Raw genomic sequence first — 12,053 nt, 5'->3', positions numbered from 1 at the left:
ATAGATTTATGTGATTTTAAATTGAAAAAGAGTATCTTTTATTTTAAATTAAAAAACAAAATAATTACTAATATTCCTAATGAATTTTACAACTGCTTAAGAAATAGTGATTTAAGAGATGTCTTATATATTAATTAAATTAATATAAAACTATTATATAAATTGAAAGAAATGGATAAATATATTTTTAAATATTAAAAGCATTTAAAAATTGAATAATCAAATGAAAATATTTAAATGATATTATAATTATCTAGTGAAAAAAATGCAAATTTAAAGTAGTTTATTGTTCATTTAAAAAAAAAAAACATATCATATATATAGCTAATGTTTTCTTTTAACTAAAAAAAATCATAAATTTGACATTAATATATATAGTAATTGTATCATTCTCTTAGCCAAGAATTTCAAAATAAAAGAATAAAAAAGTTTACCTCTTTCATTGAAAAAAAGAAAAGATGTTTTTACCTCATCACTTATATCCTTAACATAGTTTCCTTTTCAACCTAAATCACAACCATAAAAAAGAGGACATTAAGAAGAGAAGCAATGGATGAATGAAAATGAAATGAAAATTGAAAGTACAAAAATAAATTAAAGAAAATAAAAGTTTACAAGATTGGGCTATCTGAGACACATTAGGGTCAATTTACTGCACTCATGAAGAAGTTATAAGAAGTGACCTATTTTAAGTAAATATTAGGTCAAAGTTGCAAACCTTTTCACATGATTTACTGAAAACTTAAAAAGCCAAAAAAAGGTAAATGATAATATCATAAATAATGTGTAGGGATAAAAGTATTGAGTTTAATTAATGAAAGAAAACTTTTAAAGAATAAATTTTGAAATTGTTAAAAGGTGTGGTAGAGCATCCATGATTAAAACATCCTAAAAATCCATCCATTGGATATGCAAAACCCTTTTAAAATCCCCTTACGCCTCAAAGCAAGAGTAATTGGATCATATTGGAACATTGAAATATGCTCAAGTTTAGGTCTGAAATTGGAAATTGGAATTTTTTTTTATTTCATTTCTTTTGAAATAAAAAAAAATTCCAATATCAGACAATGACTTTGCTTTTGTTTTTCTTGACCTGAACATCACTTATCTTTTGCAAATGAGTGGATCCAAATTAATTAAATACTTTTGCCCGTCTCTTACTCCACTCCAATTTATACCAAAAAGAAAATCAAGCAAATACATTTCCAATCTATGGCGGGTCAATCCCTCCACTTCCAAACCAATCGATCATACAACTGGGAGAAGAAAATTTAAACAAATTTATTTGGAAATAAATTTGCTTTCAATTTAGGTGGACGTCAAGAAAATAAATTTATTTCAATTTTGTTCTCCCAGTTGAGTTGCGGATTGGTGGAGGGATTGACCCACTTTGCTTGATTTTCTTTTCGTATAAATTGGTGTGGAATAAGAGAACGGCAAAAGTATTTGGTCCCAGTCATTTGAAAATTATTAAGTCATGTCCATGTCAAGAAAAAGAAAAGCAAAGTCATTGTCCGATATTAATGGCATATTGAAAAAAAAGGCAAAAGCCGAGGTCAAACGTATGAGATCGAAAATTTTTTATTTCATTTATAGTTTTTTTTCCTTCAAATATTAATAAAGAGTTCAATATATATATATGCAAAGACTTTCTTCTATATAAATATAGTAGGACTTCATTTTTCTTATTGCATTCTTCTCTTTGATAACATATAGTTAAGTTGTTCTACTTTTATTTCAAGTACCAATTAATCTTGATTCTCTTGCGGGATTTTTATGGCCTCCACCTCAATTTCTCGATGTACTTATCATGTATTCTTGAGTTTTAGAGGTACAGATACACGTAAAAATTTCATAGATCACCTTTACACGGCATTGGTGCAAGCAGGAATTCATACATTTAGAGATGATGAAGAGATCGAGAGAGGGAAAAATATAAAGGATGAAATTGAAAAGACAATTCTACATGAATCAAAAATTTCTATCATTGTATTTTCAAAGAATTATGCTGCATCAACATGGTGTCTTAACGAACTTGTGAAGATACTAGAATGTAAGAAATCCTCTCAACACATTGTTTTACCTGTTTTTTACGATGTTGATCCAACTCAAGTAAAAAAGCAGACAGGGAGTTATGCAGAAGCATTTGCCAAACATGAAGAGTGTTTCAAATCCGAAATGGATAAGGTACAAAGATGGAGGGTTGCTTTAAAAGAAGTTGCGAATTTTGGAGGCATGGTTCTACAAGATAGGTACATATATATATATATATATATAAGCATGTATATATATAACTAATTAAGTTCCATATTATATTGCATACTCCCTTCTTAAAAATTGCAAATTTAATTTACATGCCCAATTGTCCATTATTTCATGACATTAATTCTGTTGTCTATTATTATAAATCCATAATGAAAAGTCAGAAAATAATTTCAGAAGAAGAGAAAATAGAAAAAGCTGCAATTTTAATTGTCGTATATTACTTGAATACATTAAAAAGTAGGTATACTAGAGGTATAATTAGTTAGGAGAGAAAAAAAATAGATATAAAAGATTTTTAAGTTGAATTGAAATTTTAGTGATAACCAAAAAATTTTAAAATGTAGAACTCAAATCCTAATTTTTTGGAAAAGTAAAATTAATATTATTAATATATCCTTTTTAATATGTCATAATTTTATTATTTTATTTAAATTTTTCATAACTTTGCAAATCTTTAATACTAATTCAACTATTTACATTTTATAAGTTTAGATTGTTTATTGTAGTTAATCATTTTTACCTCACATTTTAAAATTCTTTATGCTTAATATTCTAAGTGGGTAGTATTTCAAAAAAAAAAAATTTATGCGGGTAGTATAAGATTCATGTGTGTGTATGTGTCCCTATATGTTTGTCTTTTTTTTTTTTTTTTCTTGATAGAATATGTTTGTTTTTCTTATATCTTCTCTTTCTATTTATTTGCAAAGGTGTTTTGTTCACAAGACGGGCCCTCCAAGCCTTTCTTTTTAAAAGTTAAAACTAATCTCTTTCAATTTAATTGTGATTTTATATCAATAATTTAATATTTTAAATATTTATAATTAAAATTAAATAAATATATTGTTGCGATTTTCAAATAGAAATATATTCTACAACGAAATCAATATAAAATAAATTATACACAAAATGTAATATTTAAAGTGGTTCAATACTCATTGCCAACATCCACATAAAGAAATTTTCATTATAAATATAAAAATTACAAAATATATAAAACACCATAAAGAAACATTCCAAACCTTGAAACAAATTACTTAGCTTTAATGCTTACTCATTAATGTTTAAACGCATGTGGATTATTGTTTGTCCCAACTAATCATAATGTTTCCCCCAACTCTTTCTCACATACACATAACCTCATTAATCTTTCACAAAAAAGTACATCTCTCACTTACAGATCACATAAAAATTACACCTTTCTTAAAATATTTCTAATGCTTAAAATATAATAGAGTCGATTACTTTATTACCAAAAAAATTTTATTGACTAAAAACTCCTACCAATTAAGTTTGTCTATCAATTAAATAAACTTAATTTTCAAATAATTCATTGGCCAATAAAATTTTAACAAAATCTAAACTTACTATATATTATTTCCTAATAAAATGACTATTTGTTGAGAGATTTTTTTTTTTTCAAATTTTCAAGATTTTTACATTCATATATTAACTTTTAGATTAAAAAATTCCAACATTCCTATTCATAAGAACACCTTGCATGATAATGATAAGGTTTGATGAGAGTCCTCAAATTGAGCTGCCTATAGCTGATTAGTCCAATCGTTCTTTTAGGTTGTTTTCGAAATTCACTTGGTTTCGTATTTATTTTTATATCTCTAATTTTAATCATTGATCAAAGAATTCGCAAAACATGTAGATTAATCCTCTTCTTCTTAAAGAATATAAGAAATCCTTAAATATTGATTAATCTTCAAAGGATACTAATGTAATCCTATATCAAAGTAGTATTTATTGGTTAATTTGTATGCGTGCAGTGTAGAAAGCCCTTGATAAAGAAATGTCAGGCAAGCTTTGCAACGAGAATGGTATGCTTCAACTGGATAACAATAGAAGTGTTGAGATAGTTTCTATGGATGGACAATTGTGATTAGATTTGACAATTTATGTTTTCATATTGTGTCTCATGTCGTATTTGATACGCGTAATGACATGAATTATAAAACATGTTTAAATTTTAAATACAAACATAATACATTTATTATACGTATTACACGCGATAGACACGATTAACACGTGTATAATTAATCTATTTAAACACAACATAAATAAACATGAATAATATGGATATACATGAATAAACACAAATACACACAAATAAACATGATTAATATTAATATACACAAAAACATAACTAAAATAATGAATAACTACAAACTATTCATTATTTACAACTTAATAAACTTGGTATATTAGTAATATAAAAAAGTACTTACATATTAAAAAAAATTAATACCCATTTAATATATATTTAATATTTATATATTTAAATTTTAATATATTTTACATAACTATATTAATTTTTAGTATCAAATTCAAAATGATAAATTATTAAAGATTAAAAATAAAATAATAATGTATAGGACTAATATTAATATTTATAATGTATTTATATTATTAATATAAAAATAATTTTATAATAATTATTAAATGAGTATCATAATTAAATGTTTAAAATAATTTTTATATAATATTAAATAGTTAATTAAGTATAATAATTAAAAGATTAAAAATATAAATAATCTTTTTATGTTTATATTAAATTAAAATAAATATAAAAAATGTGTTAAATGTGTTAATTAAACATGTGAAATATTCTAAACATGTACTCATGTAACAAAATTAAATTAAACATGTTATTCATATTGTGTCACATGTTTAAACATGTCAACGCATATAAAATACAAATTATATCGTATCAAAATTTGTGTCGATATAAATAAACATAAAATATATTTTTTAAAAAACATATATAATTTTTTTCGTGTTATTTTCATATGGTATTAATCTATCATGTCTGAAATTATCAGTTTTAATTGTGATCAGACCAATTCTTCAAATTTATTATTGAATTTTATGGTAATAATGATGTTGATGTAAAGACGATGACTATGACGTTAATAACAAGCCTGATGATGAGTGCCTATAATATATTGATAAGAATAAATTGAAAAATCTTAAACAAAAGAAGAAAAATAAAATCTTTAACTGGAGTAGAAAGTAGATCCATACTAAGGTTAATATTTGTGTTCCTTGTCCTCTTGTAATCACTACAGATGATATCTGCATTTTTTATAATGGTACACAAATGAGTTTTTTTTTTTTTTTTTTCACGAAGTTGAAGCTATCAATAATTAAACTATGATTTAAATTATGATCATGGATTTTTTTTTTACATCATATTTATCATGATTGTAAACATAATAGATATCATCACAATCATAAATTTTTTTCAAATTTACATAATTTATTATAAAATATAAAATTATAATTATAATCATAAAAACTTATATATGACTTTTAAAGTAGTTAATGAAAATCTAAGTTTTTTATTTATATAAAAAAATTAGTTACAATTTTTTGGCATATTATAGTAAAATATTGACATTTAGAAATTTAACAAGTTACAAATATCAAAACAATAAAATGAGTAATAAAATCCTAATAAAAATCAAAGCTAATAACTAATGAAATTAATATATTAATCATTTAATATTTTTTTCATCTAAATTATAAAATAATATTCTTTCTAAATTTCCATTAAAACTTTTAATCTTAAATTTCTTAATCTAAATGAAAATAAATTGTCAAAACTTCTCGATTTTAACCCATTATTTTTCCCTCTAATTTTTTATTGGTTAAGTATTGACTGAGCCTAACCCCCACCAAACTCCTCACTACATCCAAATTTTTCTTGCAATTAGAAGTGCGAATGAACCACCCCCCTCTGCTGCACCCTTCAAAACCTGACTCTGTCTCGACTCAAACCAGCCATGGCTCGTTTGAGTTCTTGTCTAATCTAACCACCACAGCCCCAAACCCACGCCCATGGAGTGCTCATGGATGGGTTTTTTGAAATTTTAGAGTTTGAAGCAAAATCTCTCAAGGCTTCAGTTCTTCTTAAGTCCTATACAACACAAATTTGCAGAAACTTAAACAAAGAAAAAGGTAATTTTAAGTTTTTTTGTTATTACCTGCTTTCAATAATTTCTTCTTGATCTTTGATTGAGGTTGATTTTTTACTGAATTGCTGTAAATCTATGCTTTGTTTTCTGTTTTTTGGGGGCTTTATTTTGTTAATTTTTATCGAAATTTAAATGTTTGTGGATGAAAAAACAAATTTCTTCTCATCAAGTCTATGAAAAAAAAATGTAAATAGCCTCAATTGCAGATGAAAATGAGTAATTATCAATAAACTTATAGAACAGGAATAGGAGGAACGGTAGATTATGACAGTAGCTAGTTGTGTTTCTGATGCTATTGATCAATAAACGTTGGAAGTCGAATGAAAATATTATTTAATTCTTTTTTTTTTCTCTAGCACAATGCTGCGGTTTCTTTTATAGGGGGTTCTCACTTGGGTTTTGCTGCTATGCTTTTTTTTATGTTCTCAGCTCTTTGATTGTCTTGATTTTGTTGGGACATTTCATTATCTTTTGGGTTGGTTTCTTGGCTCTATACTTAGTAAGTTATTAGCATCTTAGGTTTGTATTAGGACTTCCCACTTGGTAGAACTTGCCTTAATTGCATTAATAACATATTTATTATTGCCTTTAGAAACTTTTGATTCACATTCCTATTTAGTATATCCTATATTATTCCACATTAAATTTCACAAGAAGAAAAAAGTTATAATGACTAAGGATAAAGATGTGATTTTATTGAAACCAACAAACTTTTCTTAGACCTTCAAGAGGAGAAGGTTTTAAGACTTTTAAATTTTAAGTTCATGTTTTATCGCATGTAAGTTTCATTAAAATTTGCATTGGTTTATTAATTTATGTTGTTTGTTTCTTAATTTTTTAAAATGTAATACCTTGATCATATATGTTGAATAATTTAACACTTATCTTTAAAAATTTGTAGCCATGAGTCGCAATTCATTCAAGATATTGTTAACCAAATTCAAAATAAGCTCTATCACACCGCTTTATACGTCCCTCCTTATTTGGTTGGAATAGATTCTCTTGTGGCACGTATTAATCGGTGGATAGAGGAAGATGGATCAAATAACACTGGCATTGCAACAATTTGTGGAATTGGAGGGATTGGGAAGACAACCCTTGCCAAAGTTGTTTTCAATCAAAACATCCAAAGATTTGAAGGTTATAGTTTCCTTTCAGATGTTAGAGAAGTGACTCAAGAGCGCAATGGCTTGGTTCGTTTGCAAAGACAACTTATTTCAGATATCCTAAAGGGAAAAGCAAACAAAATCTACAGTGCAGATGATGGAATTCTTAAGATCAACGAAGCCGTATGTTGTAGAAGAGTTCTGATTGTTCTTGATGATGTTGATGATTTGGAAAACATAACTAAAATAATTGGAATGCGAATACCCTTTTTTCCAGGAAGTAAAATCATCCTAACTAGTAGGCGTCGACATCTGCTAAGTGGTCCTTTTATTACCCAGATGTTTGATTTGAAAGGATCGTCCAGTTATGGAGACTTATGCAAAGTGTTTGAAGTAAAAGAATTAGCTTTCAATGAATCACTTCAACTTTTTAACTGGTATGCCTTCGGCCACAATTCTATAACTGAGAGTTTTATGGAGTATGCAAGCAATATAGTCAACTACTGTGCTGGGCTTCCATTAGCTCTTCAAGTTTTGGGTTCTTCTCTCTCTAGCAAAAGTATGAGTGTATGGAAAAGTGCATTGGAGAAATTAGAAGCAATCCCTGATAGCAAAATTCAAAAGATTCTACGAGTAAGCTATGATTCCCTTCAAGATGATCATGATAAAAATTTATTCCTTGACATAGCTTGCTTATTCATTGGGAAGGATAGAGATTATACAGCTACAATTTTGGATGGTTGTGGTTTCTATACAACAGTTGGAATTGAAAATCTCATAGGCAGGTCTCTCCTAATTATTAATGAAAAAAACAAGCTAATAATGCATCAAATGGTTAGAGATATGGGAAAGGAAATTATTCGCCAAGAATCTTTTGATCCTGGAAAACGCAGTAGGTTGTGGGGCAAGGACGCATTCGATGTAATAAGAGAAAAAATTGTAAGAGACTTTATTTTAATCCACTTGTTTCTTGTATATATCTTTTTAACTTTTATCATACAACTGTTTTTTTTCAATTTTTTTTAAGATACACTTTCTGATCCAGGGTTCCAAAACAATTAAGTCTCTCACTGTTGACTTAAAAGGATTGCTAGAAAACAAGTCTAAACGGACAACTCCAGGCCTACATTTTGCAAAGCATTCAAAAAATCGATTTGTCATGTCAAATGAGGTTGATATAGAAACTGAAGCATTTGCAAAGATGCAGAGACTTAAACTACTTCAGTTAGATTATGTAAAACTTAAAGGAGACTTCAAAGACTTCCCCAAAGGTTTAATATGGTTGCGCTGGCATGGATTTCCGTTACAATCTCTTCCAACAGATTTTGATATTAAGAGGCTAGTTGTTCTTGACATGCGTAACAGTAACGTAAAATATTTTTGGAAGGATACTGAGGTATGATAAGTGATAACCGCTAATATCTCTTTCCTTTTTTTTTTTTTTTGAAGCAATAACACATTTCTAAAAAGAGTTTTTTTTTTCTTTTTTACAGTGTCTTCCAAATCTGAAGATCCTTAATCTAAATCATTCACATGGCCTTCTCAAAACCCCAAACTTTTTAGGACTTCCAAGTCTTGTGAAATTGATGCTGAAAGATTGCATAAAGTTGACTAAGGTTGATGAATCCATTGGTGAGCTGAAGGCACTTACTATTTTGAGCCTTAAAGGTTGCAAAAACCTTTTGATACTTCCAAGAACAATTGGTTTGCTATTGTCTCTTGAAGTGCTTATTTTATCTGGTTGCTCAAGACTTGATGATATTCCTAGAGAGTTGCAAAATATGAAATCATTAAGGGTGCTTAATTTAAATGGAACTGCCATATATCAATCGAAATCGTGGACGTCTTGGCTATCAGTGAAAAGAAGCAAGGACTTGGGTTTCTTTTGGGCATCTTTACCATGCTCTTTGGTAAAGTTGAGTCTTGAAAGTTGCAGACTTTCTACTGATGTCATGCCCAATGATTTTAGCAGCTTACCTTCCTTGAAGTTTTTAAGTTTAAGTAAAAATCCAATCCATAGCCTGCCTAAGAGCATTAGTAGCCTTACAAAGCTTAATGAACTTATACTGACTTCTTGCTCAGAGCTCCAACTGATCCCAAAGCTTCCAATATTCAGTCCACTCACGGGGGTTTACATGTCATCGTCTCCATTAACGCACGTGCTTTCAAGTCAGGAATGTCTAATGTCTTGGAAAAGGTGCATTATTTTGGGATGTGAAAAGCTAGCCGAGGTTGAAGGTGTGTTCAAGTTAGAACCAACTGAAAACTTTGAAGTGGAACAGATTAAAAACATATTCAACATTGATTCTATTGACAGCAATAAAGTGCAACTTTTTAACTACCTAACGGACACAAAAATAGTTACTACCCCACAGGTCTTTTCCCGATCTCGTTTAAGTTTTTATATCTTTTGTCATCTTTTGTTTGCTTATATTACTTGATCAATATATTCCTAATTAACTAACGTTTTTGATGGATCAGGTAATACATGAATGCAGTATAACTAGCACATTTATTTCAGGAATTGAGGTTCCAATTCGGTTTGAACATCGCACGAAAGGGCCTCGGATTGCTTTTTCTTTGCCAGCACCATCTCGTTCTGGTGAAAAGATAAGTTGTTTCAACTTATGCATCGTTTTTTCCCTCGTTAATGGTCAAATCTTCGAATTTCCACCAAGTCTTTTTATTTTTAATGAGACCAAGCAGATCATGCGGGGTTATTTCTCTAATTTCATTGGAATTCCTGAAACCAACAATAACACAATGTTATGGTTAGTCCATTGGCCAACAATGGGCTTCCAGTTGGAAGGTGGCGACTTCGTGAGCTGCACAGTATCAAACTTTCATTTCAATGTTAGAGAATTTGGTGCTACATGTGAATCAAAAAACAATATCAGATATGAATATGACTTTCCGCACTATATTCCAGGTATGAGTATGACGGCAAGGAATGGTAATTAATCTGTTTTTTTTTTTTTTAACCAAATTGAGAGTATTTAAAATTTTAATTTTAAAAGCTTTTATCTATTAACTACAACTAACTATTAGTTTTTTTCTTTTTACCGAAAATAAAAGTAAAGTAAAAATGTCCTTAGTATAAGATATATGAGGAGAACTGTGTTTGAACAATATAATCATAAATAAGATTATATAATTTCATGTTGAATTATCAACGGTATATCTATATAAACTATTTTATAATATTTTTAAAATTTACAATTTTATATAATAAAGAATGATAATTGATTATACATTAATGCAAGTGGTTCATATAATTTACTTTAGTGATAATAAAATTAGGGATATCTAAATTTTTGAATTAATATTTGGATATACATGATACTTGATTATCATTAATGTTGATATATAAATAACACATTATTTATCACATCTTTCAGGCAATGAACTTGTAACAAGATATTTCGAGTTGGAACTAACCGAACACTTACTAAGTTTGGACTTCTATGAAAATGTTAAAGTGCAAATTTGCAATTATTCAGATGAATCGGAAATGGTTGCTTTCCCACAGGTTCCCTTTTCATTTTCCAAGTTTTTCACTTTTCATATTGCCACTTTTTCTGTTTTTGTTTTGGTTTTCTTTTTAATAACTTATTCTACAATTCAATGCTACAGGTATTTCACGATTGTGGGATAATGACAGCTGTTACTGCAATTATTGATGTTCCATATCGTGGGGCTGGCAGGCCGTCTAACGTTTCAATTACAGTGCCCCCAAACTCTGATCAAAAGATTAGCGGGCTAAAATCGACTTTCATTTTTGTTGCCAACAATGATGAGACATTTGAATTTTTACCACGAATTGAAATTGTGAACGAGACCAAAGGTACAAAGTGGACCTATTCTAAACATTTTATTGGAATCCCTGAAACCAAGAACTCCTTAACTTGGTTAACTAGTTGGAAACTTAGGGGCGATGAACTAGAAGCTGGTGATCATATTAGCCTCACGGTGCTTTCAGATTCACGTGTGCTATACTCTGGTATTGACCTCGTATATGATTATGAGCCAGTTGACAAGTGCAACTCTCTTGGTCAATTGCAATCGATGAGTAAATGTTCTAGTTTATTTTCCATGGCTTTTTCTTATTTTTTCTTCAAATCCCAAAGAAACTTATATAGGATGCACAGTTTAGTCAAATGCTGATTAATATAGGATTTCATTGGAGCAAATCAAGTTTTTGGCTCAATCGGGACTCGCTTGGCTTGGATAGCGTAAAGGAGAATGGCCTTCTGTCGTATTTTCATCTGTGATTTTTTTTGTATGATACTGATATTGATATTTTCTCTTCATTGATAAAGAAACCTTGCAATGAGTCCCCTCCTGTTGGTGCATTAAAGTTGAACGTTGATAGTTCTGTAAGTGCTGTAAGGTGCTGATGGAGTTCTTGATGAGTTCAACCAAATGCATAGTTTATCGCAAATTTGGAGGCTGTTGTAACAATGTTTTTGGGATTCTCAATATTTCTGTTCCTAAGTCTTAATAATCGAAACTGATTCTCTTGGGAAAATGATTGTGGCCCTCAGCTTCATGATTAGCGGACGCGTCCCAAGTGGCGTTTCAGTTTTTGACCTTCAGCTCCGCAATTCTCCCCTTCGTCAACAGCAAATTGGCAAAAGTCTAGGTTTGGGACTGAAATTTTTCTTATTTCTTTTTTTTTTTTCTTTCGAGTTTTGTTTCC

General features: G+C 28.9%; 1 protein-coding gene across 1 annotated transcript; it reads left to right on the top strand.

Annotated features, from left to right (window-relative positions):
* Positions 1-1,776: 1,776 nt before the first annotated feature.
* LOC149514984 (disease resistance protein RPV1-like) lies at positions 1,777-11,639 on the top strand. The gene is made up of 7 exons (XM_089742953.1): positions 1,777-2,252; positions 7,150-8,326; positions 8,400-8,750; positions 8,848-9,729; positions 9,836-10,283; positions 10,753-10,883; positions 10,988-11,639. The coding sequence occupies exons 1-7, from the start codon at positions 1,777-1,779 to the stop codon at positions 11,516-11,518; spliced, it is 3,996 nt and encodes a 1,331-aa protein (XP_089599079.1). The 3' UTR covers positions 11,519-11,639.
* Positions 11,640-12,053: the final 414 nt, after the last annotated feature.

The sequence above is a fragment of the Durio zibethinus genome, chromosome 14 (genome assembly GCF_047325235.1).
Source record: "Durio zibethinus cultivar Kanyao isolate XHJ-2024 chromosome 14, ASM4732523v1, whole genome shotgun sequence".
Classification (NCBI taxonomy): Eukaryota; Viridiplantae; Streptophyta; class Magnoliopsida; order Malvales; family Malvaceae; genus Durio; species Durio zibethinus.
Note: the sequence above shows the minus strand (reverse complement) of the source record. Positions and strands in the feature narration are given on the sequence as shown.

Bases quoted from the DNA above. Each gene is read 5' to 3' on its own strand.
- LOC149514984 (XM_089742953.1), top strand. From the start codon at position 1,777: ATGGCCTCCACCTCAATTTCTCGATGTACTTATCATGTATTCTTGAGT. The intron at 8,751-8,847 runs GTATGATAAGTG...TCTTTTTTACAG, and splicing joins ATTTTTGGAAGGATACTGAG to TGTCTTCCAAATCTGAAGAT. The intron at 9,730-9,835 runs GTCTTTTCCCGA...TTGATGGATCAG, and splicing joins AAATAGTTACTACCCCACAG to GTAATACATGAATGCAGTAT.